Source organism: Gobio gobio, assembly GCF_949357685.1.
Source record: "Gobio gobio genome assembly, chromosome: 18".
Classification (NCBI taxonomy): domain Eukaryota; kingdom Metazoa; phylum Chordata; class Actinopteri; order Cypriniformes; family Gobionidae; genus Gobio; species Gobio gobio.
The window spans coordinates 24564997-24584317 of NC_137111.1; the positions used below are offsets into that span (position 1 = coordinate 24564997).

Here is a 19321-nt window from a genome sequence, read left to right on the forward strand (position 1 = left end):
ATTTTTGAAAATCACATGATTTTATTTTTCAAGTACACGTTGCTTTAGGTAACAGCCCAATTGTAATTTCTTGCATGGCATTTTGGCTGTTACTATACTGTATTTGATGGTTTGTCGTGTGTTGGTATTTTCTGAATAATGATAATTAATTTATATGGATAAAAATGAGTTCTCACTTGGTCAAATGACATACGGATACTGGTTCCAATGAAATAGAGTTTAGTGGCTAATTATTACCTAAAAACACATTTCACCAAGGTAAAGTCTTTAATTTTGACCAAAAGACTGATAATGGGGGTGTTTTGTCAGTAGTCTTATTGGTGTAATTTTACACACTTTTCCCCTCCAAAGATTTGACTACACCCCGCCCACCTAGTTTCTCCACAAGGCTTGATACGTCCCTGTCTGCGTTGTCATTAATTTGCCACTCAAATTTCAAACCTGTGGGGGATAAAAATAACAAAAAATCAACAATGAACATATGTTATGATTTGGAACCATGTGTATTGTAAGAAATATTATGAGTCTATATATATATATTATAAGTTTAAAATAAATTGAAATATTCATTATAACATTAAAAGGACAATAACCAACCTGGCAATTTGGCCCTGAGAGCACTCTTTGAACTTGCATAGAGCATTTTATTCCTCATGGGGGCGTCCTCAGGGGCACTGTAAAGATACACAAATGGTGACATTTTGAAAGAGAAAAAAAGAGTTAGGAAAAAGTGCTGTCCTAATGGCTGCTTCACACAAAATGCATTGTGTTGCTTTTAAATATTTTTTCTATAAAAATGTGTGCCAGATGGACTCCATTGACTGTTGCCCCATGTCCTGCATGAGCCCCACATTTGATATATTTATATGTATTCAATTAATTAGCAGTGTAATAAAATTGTGCAATGGCTAGACTTTTTAAAAGAAAAAAATCATTGTGTGAACTGAATGACAGAATGAGCTGATGTTATATTTCGGTGCGTTTCTGTTGGGTGCTCACAAAACTCAATTTCAAATGTCAACAATGCGCATGTACTGCCAAGGGAAGCATAGGCTAGACTTCGGCAGCATTTTTTCAGCCCATTCCTAAGAGACATTCTTGACAATTGACAAAGCTACAGAATGAATATGTCCACTTATTGTAAGAGTAGCTCATCGAAATGGCATCATTCACTATTCTTACTAACATCACTAATATTCTTAGCACAGCCACACAGAACACAAGCCTGCAAAAGATTGATCAGTGAGTTACAAGGGCCTCTTACGAATTGATGAAGATCAGGTCCTCCTTCACGCTCTCCTTGTTCTCATAGCTGCAGTCGTACAGGGCGTAGCGGCACTCTTTGGGAGGAAGCTTACTGATGATCATCTTGAAGATGTCCCCCGAGTTCTCCACATCTTTGACTTTCAGGCAGTTTTGCTGGTCCACGATGATGCTCTTTTGATCTTCACTAACACGCATGAGCACAAGTTTTAACCTCTCTTGCGCTCGGGTATCCTGGGAGCGCACCTTGATTGAGTTATAGAAGGTTATCACCTCATCATCGATGGCTACACCTGAGGCCTGGGTGACATAAGGGAAAGAATGATAAAACATGCATCAGTGATAACCATACAATTGTGACAGTTAAGTAGGATTCCATTTTCTTCCAGATTACTTTTGAGGAAGTCACAACTGAAACACAAAGCAGACCATTTTATGAACCTCATAAAATTATCTACATTAGATTAGGCAGACACAGGACAACCACGTTTGTTTTCTTTTTAATCTACATTCGATAGGTATTGCCCATCTTTATATATGCTTTAGTTTAAGGTAAGAGATGGAAATCTGAACCAGTTTGCGGCCTTCACATTCCATTCCTTTACAAACAAGTTGAAACAAGAAGCCAGGTTACACCTCAAGACACTGTGGGTTAAGTAAACTCAGGAATGTATCTAAATAATATTTAGGTAACACTTTCCATTACAGTGTCCATGTTTATAATTTTACATGCAACAATAGTATTAGTTTTCCACCTTAGTAGACCCAGTCATACTTTCAGCTCACCCAGGAACCACTAGTATAACTATAAAAAAAAAACTTTATTTTACTACCATTACTACATTATATAACAATCAAACGATTATTCGTTAGAATGTCAGGATATAGTTTTAAATGTCATGAAATCTCAAGTTCTATTTGCTATATTTTGTCCACATGCCCCCTGTAACTTGGTGGACATCCAAGGGACCACAGACCCCTTTTTGAAAACACTAGTAATAAGAACAATCTGAAATTGTAATCACAAAATAATACCACATTCAGTAGGTCTTGCATAATTCATAAGCATTACTCAGACCTTATGACATATGAACACTTTGATGTAAGGTGTGGCCCAAAAATTGTAATCATTGCAATAAATAAGTAAAAATCACTATAGTCACTAAAAATTACTTTCCCACCCAGTTTCACCAACCTGACAATTTATTATCATTATTATTACTATTAATAAATAAAAATGCATAAACCGCCTTATTCCTTCACTAGTTCATTCAGATTTAGTTTTTAAATAAATAAATGTACCACGTAGTTCTTTAATCAATAAGAGACCATTAAAAAAAAACCACAAGCAGGAAGTAGCATAATGCCGTTTCAAATAGTTATAGACTGAGTTTAGCAGTCTATATCACATTGTAGCACAGGTTTAGCACACTGTAGCCTACGGGTTTAATGCAAATCATTGCATTAACAAGAGACAGTTTTACCAAATGGTTTAACGGCATGCAAAATGCACACTGAAAGAAAACTGCTCCAGTCTGAGGACTTACCATGCCTGCCGCTTGTTCTGAGACGGAAGAGAGAAGTGCGTAGTTGCTCTCAACAGTAAAGAAGAGACTCGGGAGTGCGCGGATGTCACGCCCACTTCAGAACAGTCAGAACAGTCCCGAATGACCCGACTTTCCACCTGTTGTCCGCAACTGCAAACACCTCTAATTACAGGATGATTGTGTCCTGTTGTCGCCCAGTTATTTATATTTTGTACTTGTGATAAGAAAGTCAGATAAAAGTGATACGTGTGTATGGCACATGAAAGAGTTCAGGTGATTCAGACGCAGTTTGGAGGTGGAGACCGAACAAAACGCCCTTATAAGGAAGACAGAATCTTGACAGAAAGCCTTACAAAAATCCTTATTTGGCGAGAGGGGCACAAATATTACATTTGCATTCGCATGGATGGGAGGATCCAGGTGTAAAATGTACGACACTTGACGTAGGATCATGACGATTATTATAGACCAGCAAATGTTTATAATGCTTCATGTTAATGATTAAGTTCTATTTAACTGCTCAGTTAGGCTACTCATGGCATGGGGCGTGATGTTTTTGAACAATACAGGTGCAAGTCGTATAATTAGAATATCATCAAAAAGTTGATTTATTTAACTAATTCCTTTCAAAAAGTGAAACTTGTATATTATATTCATTCATTACACAGACTGATATATTTCAAATGTTTATTTCTTTTAATTTTGATGATTATAACTGACAACTAAGGAAAATCCCAAATTCAGTATCTCAGAAAAATTGAATATTGTGAAAAGGAAAAAAGGTTCAATATTGAAGACACCTGATGTCACACTCTAATCAGCTAATTAACTCAAAACACCTGCAAAGGCCTCTAGTTCTGTAGGCTACACAATCATGGGAAAGACTGCTGACTTGACAGTTGTCCAAAAGACGACCATTGACACCTTGCACAAGGAGGGCAAGACACAAAAGGTCATCGCAAAGGAGGCTGGCTGTTCACAGAGCTCTGTGTCTAAGCACAGTAATAGAGAGGTGATGGGAAGGAAAAGATGTGGTAGAAAAAAGTGTACAAGCAATAGGGATAACCGCACCCTGGAGAGGATTGTGAAACGAAACCCATTAAAGGGTAACTAAACCCTAAACCAACTTTTTTTAGTCAATGATCTGTAATACTGGGGCTTTATTAATGCTGTTCATTGATTCGAGTAAATGTTTTGACATTTGAGTATAAAGTGTTTTAATTCTATAAAACATGGTGTAAAACCACCAAAGTGCTGCCCTCTTAAGGTTGAACGGTGGCTACTGCAGTTGAATTTTCCTATTGGACGTTGTGGTACATCGTGACGTAGGATGGTACCTCCAACGGCTCACTATCCGCGCCCCTGGCACGAGCTCACCACGCCCTCAGAAATGTTTTCCCCAATCACATGATGAGAACGGCTTCACTCCAGTATGAACTGTCATGTTACATGAAGTAGAAACATTATGAATGAAACTGACCGACACTTGCTTTCACATTGTAATGAAGAAAATGCGGTTAAATAATGCAGTTGTCAGTACACGTCAGGCTTTTCTTGCGATATTATTGCCGCCCGTCATGTGTACAGATCATTTTCATACATGAAACGCGCCTTCAAACCCTGTCACGCAAGTGGTTGCCTCAGTAACGAACAACAATACCGTTACGTGCTGGCTTATATAGTCTAACTTATTTGAGGATATCCGTTTATAATAGGCTTTTAGGTCTGAACTTATGGATTCAGTTAATTTGAATGAAAATACATCGTATATATATCAGATATCTGATCTATTTTTAGTGGCATTCAGTGTAAGGATTTGACTGTTCATAGATTAGGTCAGTTCTCTTGCGCTGCTGCTTCACTAGCATCGTCTGCATCAGGAGTTAACGCAGTTTAAGCCAGCGGCTCGCATTGATAAGGCTCCGGGTCTGTGTCTACAGACCTTTCACCCTCTTCAGGTGAAGGTAGGAGAATGACCGCTCTGTTGCAAAGCTGGCGTCACTCCATTCTTATCTTTGTGACTCGCGAGTCTGACAGCTGTCAATCAACCCGTCACTGCGGGTCTCAGGTGCACACCCTCCGCACAGCCCCGCACTCGGTTCGTCCCCTCTGTCTCCGCTGGGCTCTGCCCACTTGTCCAGCATTTTTCAAAAATTGCCAGTGGGTGGAGCTCTTAAGCTCTGAGCAGGGGTTTAGTTACCCTTTAAAAAATGTGGGGGAGATTCACAATGAATGGACTGCAGCTGGAGTCAGTGCTTCAAGAACCACTACGCACAGACGTTTGCAAGACATGGGTTTCAGCTGTCGCATTCCTTGTGTCAAGCCACTCTTGAACAACAGACAGCATCAGAAGCGTCTCGCCTGGGCTAAAGACTAAAAGGACTGGACTGCTGCTGAGTGGTCCAAAGTTATGTTCTCTGATGAAAGTACATTTTGTATTTCCTTTGGAAATCAGGGTCCCAGAGTCTGGAGGAAGAGAGGAGAGGCAAACAATCCACGTTGCTTGTAAAGTTTCCACAGTTAGTGATGGTTTGGGGTGCCATGTCATCTGCTGTTGTTGGTCCACTGTGTTTTCTGAGGTCCAAGGTCAACGCAGCCGTGTACCAGGAAGTTTTAGAGCACTTTAATGCTTCCTGCTCTGACCAAATTTATGGAGATGCAGATTTCCTTTTCCAACAGGACTTGGCACCTGTACACAGTGCCAAAGCACCAGTACCTGGTTTAAGGACCATGGTATCCCTGTTCTTAATTGGCCAGCAAACTCGCCTGACCTTAACCCCATAGAAAATCTATGGGGTATTGTGAAGAGGAAGATGCGATATGCCAGACCCAACAATGCAGAAGAGCTGAAGGCCTTTATCAGAGCAACCTGGGCTCTCATAACACCTGAGCAGTGCCACAGACTGATCAAGCATGTCACACCGCATTGCTGCAGTAATTCAGGCAAAAGGAGCCCCAGCTAAGTACTGAGTGCTGTAAATGCTCATACTTTTCATGTTCATACTTTTCAGTTGGCCAAGATTTCTAAAAATCCTTACTTTATATCGGTCTTAAGTAATATTCAAATTTTCTGAAATACTGAATTTGGGATTTTCCTTAGTTGTCAGTTATAATCATCAAAATTAAAAGAAATAATAATTTGAAATATATCAGTCTGTATGTAATGAATTAATATAATATACAAGTTTAACTTTTTGAATGAAATTAGTGAAATAAATCAACTTTTTGATGATATTCTAATTATATGACCAGCATCTGTATATCTAGTGTTCATTTTAAAGCAAAACAAATCAGAGTTGACCATCCATAGTCAAAAGACCAAAAACTACAAGATTTTCTGCTTGACACTGAATTTTTGAAAATTGTTTACTGTTTACATTTTTCAGCATAAAAAAATGTGGAGTCATTTTATTTTTCTTCACCCTGACCTTTTCTCAAACAATAAAAGCAAATGTAAATTCAAGTTTAATTTAAAGGTAGAGTAAGCTATTTTTTTCATAAACTCTTTTTGGTATTCTGGTTGAAACTCTCTTCTAGTCTCAGGACCGAAAAATGTTCATCAAACAATTGCATATGATGTCCTACCTGCCTGTCACGTATGTATTTTTATACCTCAACGCACGCTGCTTGTGCAGACCTCACACGTCATCAGCACACTCCGTATGGCTATGCAGAGTTATTGGGTGTTTCTCAAACGGAAGGCTGCGTCCTATGAAGGCTGCATACCTCGGCTGCCACGTCATCAAACGTCGCTGAAGGCCATCTCAATTTGAAGGATCCTCGTTAGGCAGCCTTTGTTTCACGTCCTACATTCGCCCTGTTTTGAAGGATACGTTGGATGTATCCTTTGCAGGCTTAAATCACCCACAATCCTTTGGATGCATTCAATTTCACGAAAATAAACTGACGGAAAATGAGTCAGTACTGAGCGGGTCTGAGTTTATAATGAAATATAAGACAAAAAGAATGTTTTCGTATATGAAATCAGATTTTATCTTTTGTTTTGCTGTGAATTAATCACTAACACTAAACTGACAATGATGTAAGCCACTGGGAGACTGCAGAGGGCTGTCCTTCACTGTACCTTCATTGCATTAATAGAAAGCCAGTTAATCTAAAGATTTGTATCTAAAGTTTTAATAGTATTTTCATGCCGTTACCGTGTGGGCGGGAACATGTGTGACGTAGCCTTGCACACTTACTAGAGTGTCTCATTCTAGCGTTTAATTGCTGAGGAGGACACTAGACTACAAGCCTCTGAAGAACTGGACTAGGAATGGACGCAGTCTCGGTAGGATGCAGCCCTCCGTTTGAGAAACACCCGTAGACAGAGGCTACGTCTGAAATCGTATACTTCGTATATATACAGTTATATACAGCGGGTAAAATAAGTATTGAACATGTCACCATTTTTCTCAGTAAATATATTTCTAAAGGTGCTTTTGACATGACATTTTCACCAGATGTTGGTAACAACCCATGTAATCCATAAATGCAAAGAAATCAAACCATATATGTCCATACATAACGTGTAACAATGTTACAGGGAAAAAGTATTGAACACGAAGAAAGGGAGGTCCAAAAAGGCATGGAAAGCCAAGACATTCAGTAATTAGAAAGCAATCCTGCCCCTTGTCAATGCAAATTAATATCAGCTGGTTCAGTCCCAACTCATGATGGGTAAAAGCAAAGAGCTCTCTCAAGACCTTCGCAACCTTATTGTTGCAAAACATACTGATGGCACTGGTTACAGAAGGATTTCAAAACTTCTGAATGTTCCAGTGAGCACTGTTGGGGCCATACTCCGTAACTCAATGGCATAGCAATGTGATACTTCCGGTTTCCTTTTCTGCCAATGTGTCCAACGAAGGACGTCTTGTTTAATTCTGATTGAGGGCACTCCGTGTACCACATCCTTCACAGGATGTGTCCTCCGGAGGACGCAGCCTTTGAAATGAAATGAGACACAGCTACTATGACACAAGAGACTAGAGAAGCACATGCCATGATCACACATGGGCACAATGGAATCACATGACAAAAGGAAACATGACATTGAACATAACAAAATAAGAACATGAAACATGAACATAAAACAAAACACTAGACACTAGACATTACAGATTTCCCCCTCCTGACACCCAACAGAGCATCACCAAAACAAACAAATGTGTAGGAGGGCGGTCTTGGGGGAAGGATGGCAAGCCATGGACCCTGGCAAGGCAGAGACGGGCCTGGGCCGTGAAGCATGGGCGAACCAGGCAGTTCAGGAAGCCATGGAGGCGCAGGAAGTCAAGGGACCATAAAGGTGCAGGAAGTTCAGGAAGCCATGTCGGTGCAGGAAGTTCAGGGGACCATGGCGGTGGTGCTGGTCACGGGCTGGAGACGTCGCTGGACTCTGGACGTGGACAAGAGACGTCGCTGGACTCTGGACATGGACAGATTGTGGCTTGGCAGGCATGACGTGAACAAACCCAGACTAGACAGAGACACTCTGGTTTGGCGGGTACTGTGGGATGGCGGGGCTCCTCGTCCGCAAAACCCACAGTAAACGATAAGCCACACAACAGAAGGGCATGGTCAATGTATTGTTCAAGGGAGAAATTAATTTCCACCCCAGGCAGTTGAGAATGCACGGGTTTGTTTAAAGCATTTCTAAAAATGTCCTTTAACGCCACATCGTTAAAATTAACCAGGTGACAGAGTCTGCAGAATTCCTCCACATAGTCCTCTATATAGCGAACCCCTTGATAGAGGCTAAGCAGACAAACTGCTGGGTTCATTTTAGGAGGTCTATAGTATTGTGTTTATTCCCTGTACCACTGTTGGTGAGTCTGTTCAAGTCAAGTCCTTGTTTGTTTTTGTTCACTGGTAAATAAACTGCACATGGGTTCTTAAAGCTTGCCTCCAGTGGATCAATGTTACACCATGATGATGATGATGATGATGATGATTGCAAGGCAGAATAGTCATTCAATTTATAACAATTTTTACAAAAACATGTCTGTTTTCTTGCCTAATTTATCTGTTGTTGCATATTGGCAGTGTGTGGACATTCATTCATTTTATCACTCATTAATTGCAGCCTGTTGTAGGAGCCATTGTAAAGTAATGCGTGTTTTGTCCATTGGGTCTCGTTCTAGTAACGCTGTATATGTAATGCACTGGGTTAATGAGACGACAGGTGTGTTTGGTGGCAGGAAGGCAAACAGTTTGACCGTGCTTTAACGCACAGATGGGTGCTTACTGACTGTGTCAATGGATTATGGACAAAGTGTTTGTTCTGGTAGCAAGGTATGAACTTCACAAACTTTATGCTCGTGTATCATGAACAGTAAAGAACGAGAGCTCACAGGAAGTTAATTTGAAGCGATTGTTGATTGGAATAAAATAAAGAGACACAGTTTGCATTTTAAGGGTTAGTTCACCCAAAAATGAAAATAATGTAATTTATTACACACCCTCATGCCGTTCCACACCCGTAAGACCTTTGTTAATCTTCAGAACGCAAATGAAAATATTTAGTTGAAATCCTATGGCTCAGCGAGGCCTGCATAGCCAGCAATGACATTTCCTCTCTCAAGATCCATTAATGTACTAAAAACATATTTAAATCAGTTCATGTGAGTACAGTGGTTCAATATTAATTAATATTAATATTATAAAGCGATGAGAATTATTTATGGTGTGAAAAAAAATAAATAAATAACGAATTATATCCACTTGTTAAGTCGTGACATAAGGAACGCCATTTCTGGGTCCAAGCCTCAACTCGTTTCACTTGAGAATGCCATCAATGGCCGTTTATGAGCGCAATTTATTCATATTAAACATCAAACATTTTAAAAAGTTAAATATTTTAAATACTTACAGTCTACACAACAGTCTTTGTGCTCACAGTGTCACAGACATTAATATTTTAACGATTTATAAAAGATTAATTACTGTCTGGCCATCTGGAATTTTGGTATGGACAAAAAGGTTATGATTATAATTTTCTTTGTAGTACGCTATTACACCACATTGTGTGTGTATATTAGCACTGTTTGTTGTTTTTCTTGTGGTATGAGACCCGGGGCCTATATCATGAAGCCAGTTTAGCTGGCTAGCCTGAAATGTTTAAGCTAGTTTGTGCCAATCCTGGGTTTAAGGTACCATTAAAGTGGTTTGGCTTTTAGCTGTGTTCATCTCCATAGTAACTTACGCTCCACAGCTAACCTGCTCCAAACTGAAATTGGACCAATCAGCTGTGAGCAAAGTGACACATATCTGATGCAATAAAGTCACTCCCCCTTTTTCTACTCCAAATTAAAGGTCACTACATAGCAAATGGCTATTAAAGACTTAAACCTCTGGCTTTTAACAATGCTTATTTATAATAATAATAATTTTGAATTATTTAAAATAATTTATGTAATTATTATACCCTTAATCAATTACACATGTATAATTTTAGTAAATCAATCATTAATATGCATTTTGTTAATATTAAAATAAATAGCCTATATAAAGGTCATACAAATAAGCTTTAAATTCAATAACTAAATCTATAAAAAATTACATGTGAGCATAAATGTTCAATTCTCTCTATATATCAACTAAACTAACTTCATAACTTTTACTTGCATTGATGTATAAGATTTTTCTTAAAGTTGTCCTCAACAGCTCTTTTCTTCTGTGTAAATTTGTTTAAATTCTTAATATTTTTCAATCATGTAGATATTCTGCAGAAGAGTGAAGTGAATCACACTGCTTCTCTTGTGAGAAGTGAATCTCAGTTTTACTGATCCACAGCGTGTGATTGGCTGTTCACTGCTGATGTCACAGCTAAACTCAGGATCAAAGCCTGAGTTGACAGAGAAAGCTGATGATCAGCATCATGGGACCAACAAAGCCTGAATAGATTGGTTTGGTTTTGTCAACTCGAAACTAATCCTGTAACCCTGAGTTTGTTAAACTACCATCATGGTACAGGCCCCCGGAAGCGCTGCCGCGTGACGTCAGACTTAACAACCGAATAGTGATTTCAAGCCGATTTCAAAACACTGCTTCATGAAGCTTTGAAGCGTTATGAATCATCGTGTCGAATCATGATTTTGATCGCATGTCAAACCGCCAAACTGCTGAATTCGTGACTTTTGGCTAATGATGCTTTTGCATAGTAATTTAATCCTGCACAAACAACATAAATTGGTATATTTCTAGTCATTTTCTGTGTTTTATATGTGCCTTATACATACTTGCCTTCTGCAGCGAACCTTCTGGTCCATTACCTGGTGCTCTGAAATTCAGTGACGGTAGGTAAAGGTAAGCCAAGGTAAAAAGAGCGAAGTGTTAGTGCCAACGGTGGAGTTAAGCCATGCAAGTAAATAAAATGTTTCTGTAAACTGTAGACTGATTTAATAGTTAGGTGAAGTTTGATATCTGGCAATAATTGTGACCCGGGGAATGCTAAGTTACAGACTATCTTTACATTAGCGCTTTCACTATAACAAGAGTAGATCGCGTTGTTTTTCTGACCCCATGCTGCGCGCAACCAGGGGCCTATACCATGAAGCCGGTTTAGCTGGCTAGCCAGATATGTTTAAGCTTAGTTTGTGCCAATCCTGGGGTTTAGGTACCATTAAAGTGGTTTGGCTTTTAGCAGTGTTCATCTCCATAGTAACTTACGCTCCCCGGCTAACCTGCTCCAGGGCAGGTTATGTTCTGGATAAGAGATCTCAAACTGAAATTAGACCATCGGGGGCCTATACCATGAAGCCGGTTTAGCTGGCTAGCCAGATATGTTTAAGCTTAGTTTGTGCCAATCCTGGGTTTAAGGTACCATTAAAGTGGTTTGGCTTTTAGCTGTGTTCATCTCCATAGTAACTTACGCTCCACAGCTAACCTGCTCCAGGGCAGGTTATGTTCTGGATAAGAGATCTCAAACTGAAATTGGACCAATCAGCTGTGAGCAAGGTGACACATATCTGATGCAATAAAGTCACTCCCCCTTTTTCTACTCCAAATTAAAGTCACTACATAGCTAATGGCTATTAAAGACTTAAGCCTCTGGCTTTTAACAATGCTTATTTATAATAATAATAATTTTGAATTATTTAAAAATAATTTATGGAATTATTATACCCTTAATCAATTACACATGTATAATTTTAGTAAATCAATCATTAATATGCATTTTGTTAATATTAAAATAAATAGCCTATATAAAGGTCATACAAATGAGCTTTGGATTCAATAACTAAATCTATAAAAAATTACATGTGAGCATAAATGTTCAATTCTCTCTATATATCAACTAAACTAACTTCACAACTTTTACTTGCATTGACGTAAAAGATTTTTCTTAAAGTTGTCCTCGACAGCTCTTTTCTTGTGTGTAAATTTGTTTAAATTCTTAATATTTTTCAATCATGTATATTCTGCAGAAGAGTGAAGTGGATCACACTGCTTCTCTCGTGAGAAGTGAATCTCAGTTTTACTGATCCACAGCCTGTGATTGGCTGTTCACTGCTGATGTCATAGCTAAACTCCTAAACTCAGGATCAAAGCCTGAGTTGACAGAGAAAGTTGATGATCAGCATCATGGGACCAACAAAGCCTGAATAGATTGGTTTGGTTTTGTCAACTCGAATCTAATCCTGTAACCCTGAGTTTGTTAAACTACCATCATGGTACAGGCCCCAGCTGCGAGCAAAGTGACACACCTCTGATGCAATGAAGTCACTCCCCCTGTTTCTACTCCAAATTAAAGGTCACTACATAGCAAATGGTTTTAAAAGACTAAAGTGTCTGGCTTTTAACAATGCTTATTTATTATAATAATAATTTTGAATGACTTAGATATCATTTAAGTAATTATTATACCCTTAATCACTTACACATGTATCATTTTAGTTAATCAATCATTAATAGGCACATAGTTAAAATTAATATAAATAGCCTATATAAAGGTCATACAAATAAGCTTTAAAATCAATAAATAAAGCTATAAAAATTACTACATGCGAGTTTAAATGTTCAATTCTCTCTATATATCAACTAAACTAACTTCATAACTTTTACTTGTACTGACTAAGTAAGATTTTTCTTAAAGTTGACAGCTTTCATAGACAGCTCTTTTCTTCTTCCTGTGTACATTTGTTTAAATTCTTAATATTTTCAATCATGTAATATTCTGCAGAAGAGATAAATCAATTTCGCTGCTTCTCTCGCGAGAAGTAGATGTCAGTTTCACTGATCCACAGCATGTGATTGGCTGTTCAGTACTGATGTCACAGCTAAAATCCTAAACTCAGGATCAAAGCCTGAGTTGACAGAGAAAGTTGATGAGCTGCGTCATGGTACCAATAAAGCTTGATTGCATCGGTTTGGTTTTGTCAACTCAAAACCAATCCTGTAACCCTGAGTTTGTTCAACTACCTTCATGGTACAGGCCCCCGGTTTTCGATGTTTACAAACATTGAAGTGGCTTAGATTTTTTGGCGCACCAAAAATATTCTAGTCGCTTTATAATATTAATATTGAACAGCTGTACTCACATGAACTGATTTAAATGGCTATGCAGGCCTCGCTGAGCCAGCGATTTCAACAGAAATATCTTTATTTGTGTTCCGAAGATTAACGAAGGTCTTACTGGTGAACGGCCTGAGGGTGAGTAATAACCCAGATAGCAATGAGTCGGCGGACCACCGGCGGTGATCCGGCGGCTGTAGAAGCGTCAGAATTGCGTAATCGCAAACACGTTTGACGGCGCACCGCCGGCGGCTGCCGCTTCCTACCGCCTTCGTACCGCCGCCGGCCCGCAGGCAAACCGCCGTTCCGCCGCCTTTATACCAGAAGGCGGCCCGGCGGAGGCAAACGCTTTTTTCGAACGATCTGCCTCCGCTTATTGTGTAATAAATAATATATATATTTATTTATTATTCATATATTTGTAACATGCAGTTTATGATGGATAATAATTGAACAAACCAGATAAATTCCCATTTGGCATTTTTATTCCACATTTCAAAGTACATTAACTGTCAATGATACAAGATAATATAAATTAAATATAACAGACAATAAATAAGCTTAAATAGGCCTATAAATAACAAAAAACATTTTTACTAAAGAACCTGCATGTTTCCAATTAAATTTTGGTTTAAAAAAAAAAAAAAAAAAAAACAGCCTTACAAGCAAATTATAACACTTACAATATTTGTTAATAACAAATAGGTCAGCTCTGGGATGAAAAGAATTACCATTAAATATTATATCAAATAATGAGGATATTTGGTACCAAAGAATGTGCAGGATACCAAATAAATCGAGGTATAACATCACATTTAACAAGCCATTTCTAACAATAGCATAAATGGTAATAATTTAGAGTAAAGCTCTGGAGAAGAATAGAACAGTAGTAGAACAGAACATTATAACAAGCCTGACTATGGGTTCTCCGGTTTTCCCCGACCTCCAGAATGAGGCAGCGCAAATTGGCTTATCTTCAGTGATTTCTTGTGCGCCTATATAAAGGACAAACAACCTTGCCATCCCATATCTATCCAAGGAGCTGCCTTCAAGGCAGGGTCACAGGGAATAAAAAAAAAGTAATTTCCACAGTGAACAGTGTGGATTGGGTGAGTGTAGCCTGAAACTTCTGGCTTCTTTAGGGGTCTTGATGTTACTGACTGCAGGATAAAGAAAGGGTTCCAGGTGTCAGTAGTCAGCCTAGGTATAAGAGGTCGGCTGTGGGTCCCTCTCAGCTGTGCGGCGTCTTTTTCCACCTTCACGATCAGATGCTCCTTTCAGGTAACGCATAGCGCTAACCTGGACCGCCTCATCAGTGGCATCCTGGGTTGCCGGGTTCTTCCGGATGGCTCCTGTAGAAAATACAGATCTGTCATTCCATGTGAATGTCATAAGGCCACACACATCTACTTAAATATATAACAAATTTATATATATATTACTTTGAACAATGGTCTTCAGGAACATGTCTCTAAAACATGCTTTATCCCCTACACCCGTCCAGGTTGTATTAATGGAAAGGTGATTAGAGAAGATACTCTAAAGCATTCGCCACACGGTTGTCTTTAGGTCCCTCCCACATTTGATTGCCAAAAACCGAAGCTGAAAATACAAAAAAGTGTTACAAATTACATATCTCTGAAGCTTCTCATACATAAATATAAAAATGTGACAGGCTGTGATTCAGACTGTAGAATATGCAGTGTACAATCTTAAATTTTACTTTTTAGATTACCCTACAGCATTATAAACAAAATCAGCACACTTACTGGAGCTCTTTATCCTGCCTCAAACTGTTGTCAAGCAACGCCAAATGGGTTGTCTAGGGGGAGAAACAGACCCCCTGGCAGGGATAACTCTCCAAAAGACACATTGGCACTGAAATGTTGCAGCATAGTGTCCATTTTGTTGTCCATGCTACGCACAACATCGCCAAACTCTCCAAGACATCGCAGCATTAGAGTCTGATCTGCACCAACAGGGGTTCACAGAATAAAAGAATAAAGCAGTCAGTCCTGGTCCCTCAACTACTAAACTATGACATTTACAACTAGGTCTACTACATGTACAGGTGGCCCCAGTGGGAATTAAACCAACAACCACAGGTGTTGTTTGCAAGTTGTACCTGATTGCCCAGTACGAGCAAACGTCGTCAACATTGTCCCAACTTGCTTCACCTGCTCATGAAGTGAGCCGCTGTCATCCGAAGCTACAAAATGAAAGGCATTTGGTAATTTTGGACCTACATCACAGTCAAAAAAGTAAAATTTAAGAAAGAGTGCATGTTCTCACCTGCTCGTGCATTGCTTTCCCTCAGGGCTTGGTTCTCATTCTGGAAATCTACATAAAAAATATTTTATTTTAATTATATATATATATATATATATATATATATATATAAATAAAACAACAACTACAGGCACAATTTTCCATACTGTTAAAGTTTCCAACATCTGCAATTTCCTGTTTGTCCATCTCAACTCCTTTCAATATTCTTCTCCTTATAGCCCAGTAACTAGACATTGTGACTAACAATTTATTTACCTTGAAAGCCGAAACGATTGTCCAATAGTAGGTCTCTTGGATGAAGATAACCGATTGTGCTCTGGTCAAGGTATCTGCAAGAAAATGTGAACAAAACCGCATTGTTAACGTTAAATACAGAATATACAGTAGCTATGCTGTGGGGGGAAAAACTGGTCAGCCAAATGTGGAACAGTAAAATGTATTCATTCAGTGTAGTGATTCAAGTAAACTGCATTGTCCTCAAACATAATAAGTACAGCAGTTCAGAGAAATAACTCATAAATGACCTTAAATGCTAGAAGAACAGTAGCAACACAGCACATGTTAGCTAACACTTGCTAAAACTGACCTAGCAGCATGCTTGTTCGGACTAACAAAATAATTTAAATAACCTATATACATCATTCTGTTTTGTTAGAAAACACCAAAAGTTAAACTTAAGTCTTTCTAGATGTAAAGCTTTGGCTAACTTACCTACAGTAGCTAGATACATTTTAACATGTAGAACATGCTTGAACTCAGTGTGTAAAAAAGGCGAAACAGCACGTGTTAGCAGGCCCGGATTAAGAACATGTAGGGCCCTGGGGCTATGACAAACCCAAGGGCCCCCATAGTAGCCGATCTTAGTGCCACAACGTTTTCTACCACAGAAATAATTAGTATTTTTTAAAAACTAAATCTTCAAAGCACAGAGATACAATGAGTATATACTGTCTGAATTTTCCATTTTAATATTCGGTAGGCCTTAAATGCATAAATGCATTAACTCCAGATATGAGGTCAAAGCAAACCGGTTTCCAGAAAAAGCAACAACTTTTGAGTATATACAACTGCCTTAAGGAGTTTTAAAACCTGTGAGGTCCCAAATTTGAGGTATTTTGGGGGGTTTGGGGGCATGGTCCCCCAAGAAAATTTTGATTTCTCTGATCTATATATGTGCATTTTAAGATGTTTGAAGGCTAAATTTTTTTTAATAATAAGCTTTCAAAACCATGCAGGTGGGCAGTAGATTGTCATACCCATAGTATAACACGCGACTTTGGGCTTCTTTTTATGGCAGGTCGTGTAAAAAAAAACACGTGTTGCAGTTTTTTGGGCTTATTTTAAAAAATGTGTTTGCTTGTTAGGGAAATATGACAAGCAACTTCATTTCTTTACATTTATGGTCGCTGTTTTGTCCAATACATTGACTGACACTGTCTTCTCAAAGCTAATAGCCAATCAGTGCTATGATACAAATGCTGTAGTAATTAGTTCTCACATCCCGCCTCCTTCTCCCCCTCATTGAAGAAAAATTGCATTCAATGTGACATTATAAATGCACGTAATGATAGTTAGTAGACGTAAATAGACGTATACATTTCCACAAACAATGCCACCAGCAGAGATGAACAGAGATGGAGAGGAAACAGGGAGGACAGGCACCTCATTTAATTAAAAAAAATATTTGTATAACATATTTATCATTACAGGCTATAATAAAAATAAAAACTAGTATACTAACAGTAGGTATGGTTCCCAATTAATTTATAATAAATATGTGGCTATATTGCAGCACTCCCTTAGTGCTTGCATACATCCCAATGTGCATACTATCCATCCTAAATAGCATGTGACATTAGTAATTTTCAATACTATTTAGGGCAGATAGTATCAGATTGAGATGCAGGGCTTGTCTTTTTCACAGTTTGTAGTGCGTGTTAACTACTCTGCACCTAATATGTGTGCACTAACTCCGACTAAATTGGCCTTCACGTCACTTTTTCCATCTCCAAACCTCTTCTGTTCACTGCTGATTGGAGGATATTTCATGCCCTTTATTGCAATTTGATGATTTTTTGTAAAATCACATCTGTTTTTGCTTTTCAAACTCAGAGAGGTTTCAGTTTAAAATGTTGCAGGCTCATTTATTGATAACAAAATAACTGATAATAAATTATATTGATGATAATAAATAATATAATAATATTGGGCTTGTTTTTGAAGCTGTGGTTGCTTATTTGTCTTGCCAGAGTTGGCAACACTGGTCATACCTGCTCTCTCCTCATTTCATCACTCTCTCATTCTTTTTCTCTCAGTTTCCTTCTCTTGCCCTGTCTCTTCCCCTCCTAAAGCTGAGCTCTGGCTGATAGTCTGTTCGTTGTTTAACATTGAACGTTGTTTGAAATATGAAATGTTTAGTTTGGCTATAATGTATAGGCTACTTACATCTCACACCGTTTACTGAAGCGTCGCGTGACTCGCGCAGCAGCTTATGTGTACATAAAGCACTCTATTGGTGGTCAATTATTTCACAACATTTATTAGCTATGTAGCCTACACCTCGGAAAAATACAGCGGTCCGGACCTCGGAGACCTCATAGCTGGCTACGGCCATCGTGTAGTCTATATTTACCTCAACACTTCAGACATGGTCGGAGCTTTTCAGTCTGGTTCAGCCAATTTCGCCACAGAGCCTTTACTGTACACATGATGTTGAGCTTGTATCAAATTCAAATGGATAAAACGACTGCCTGGCGCTCGTTATGACTTCAATGGAGCGGCGAAAGCGCCGAACGAGTTTGTCAGCGACGACTCAGCTGTTCTCGCGCTGCCACTGCTGGATGCGCGTGCGGTTTATTCAGGTAGCGCCGTTTCTTCACCTGGCTTTTGATTTTCCCATGCACTCGCAGCACTCCAGTAGCCTAAATAACAGCGCTTAATTTGTGGGGGCGTGGTGTGGTTTTGCGAGCGGCCCAACAGGAAAACTTTAGGTGCTCCCGATCGATTGTCAATCATTTTCTCGGCCAATCACGGGCCCCCTCCGTGCTCGGGCCCTGGGGCTTCAGCCCCACCTAGCCCTTATGTTAATCCGGCCCTGCGTGTTAGCCAACACTGTGTATTGTGCACTATATCAGCGTGCGTGTCTGAACAAACTAATTAAAACAACCTACCGGTATATACATCAAAAATGAACATAATATTGTGTGACACAAAAAGGAAACATGTACTTACTTAAACGCTCGTAGTCGAGGATATTTTCTGATCTCCTCTCTTCAAATACTAAAACCATGTGATGAGCGGCCGCTGTTGGTAAATCTGTATGTTTTACCGGTTTGTCTTCCGCCTTTTTTAGGTATACTGCCCCTCTCGGCCGGTGGAGGTACTTCTCTGTTTTTTTTTATTTTATTTTTATTTAAATTAGTACATGTATAGACAAGTACAATACAAAAAGTACAATGAGAGAAAAATAAAAATAATAAAGCATTGTGGTACAGTTCCGAATATGTAGAACAAAGAATAACAACAAATGTAACACTGTATATAAAATAAATAATAAAAATAAGAATTCTGAGATAGAAAATACTTTATAATATTAAGGCAGTCACATGAAATTGAAAAGCTTTCAGGTTTCTGTTTTTGTAAGCTTTTTGTTTTGCGACCTCATGTTTGAGAGGGTTTCAAATATTGTAAAAATCAGCTTTATAAGA

At 38.8% G+C, this 19321-nt stretch overlaps 2 protein-coding genes across 3 annotated transcripts; both read right to left on the reverse strand.

Moving 5' to 3' along the window:
* Nucleotide 1: 1 nt before the first annotated feature.
* cfl1l (cofilin 1 (non-muscle), like) lies at nucleotides 2-3094 on the reverse strand. Its single transcript, XM_079842346.1, has 4 exons — nucleotides 2811-3094; nucleotides 1265-1563; nucleotides 598-674; nucleotides 2-441 (listed from the first exon to the last, which is right to left on the reverse strand). The coding sequence occupies exons 1-4, from the start codon at nucleotides 2811-2813 to the stop codon at nucleotides 329-331; spliced, it is 492 nt and encodes a 163-aa protein (XP_079698472.1). The 5' UTR covers nucleotides 2814-3094; the 3' UTR covers nucleotides 2-328.
* A 10696-nt stretch (nucleotides 3095-13790) lies between these two features.
* Nucleotides 13791-18935, reverse strand: LOC307142320 (uncharacterized protein). Of its 2 annotated transcripts, none has more exons than XR_013818455.1 (7): nucleotides 18846-18935; nucleotides 15870-15943; nucleotides 15618-15665; nucleotides 15451-15534; nucleotides 15095-15294; nucleotides 14768-14927; nucleotides 13791-14677 (listed from the first exon to the last, which is right to left on the reverse strand). XR_013818455.1 is itself a non-coding variant. In XM_079843029.1 (7 exons), exons 1-5 carry the CDS (start codon nucleotides 18261-18263, stop codon nucleotides 15125-15127), a joined length of 393 nt encoding a protein of 130 aa, XP_079699155.1. In that variant the 5' UTR covers nucleotides 18264-18566; the 3' UTR covers nucleotides 13791-14677; nucleotides 14768-14927; nucleotides 15095-15124. The 2 variants fall into 2 exon arrangements, 1 of the variants encoding a protein (XP_079699155.1); XM_079843029.1 differs by lacking the exon at nucleotides 18846-18935 and adding an exon at nucleotides 18247-18566.
* Nucleotides 18936-19321: the final 386 nt, after the last annotated feature.

Bases quoted from the DNA above. Each gene is read 5' to 3' on its own strand.
- cfl1l (XM_079842346.1), bottom strand. The intron at 675-1,264 runs GTAAGAGGCCCT...GTATCTTTACAG, and splicing joins GACCTGATCTTCATCAATTC to TGCCCCTGAGGACGCCCCCA. The intron at 442-597 runs GTTGGTTATTGT...TATCCCCCACAG, and splicing joins TCTCAGGGCCAAATTGCCAG to GTTTGAAATTTGAGTGGCAA.
- LOC307142320 (XM_079843029.1), bottom strand. The intron at 15,666-15,869 runs GTAAATAAATTG...TTTTTTATGTAG, and splicing joins CAATCGTTTCGGCTTTCAAG to ATTTCCAGAATGAGAACCAA. The intron at 15,295-15,450 runs GTACAACTTGCA...CTGTTGGTGCAG, and splicing joins TGCTCGTACTGGGCAATCAG to ATCAGACTCTAATGCTGCGA.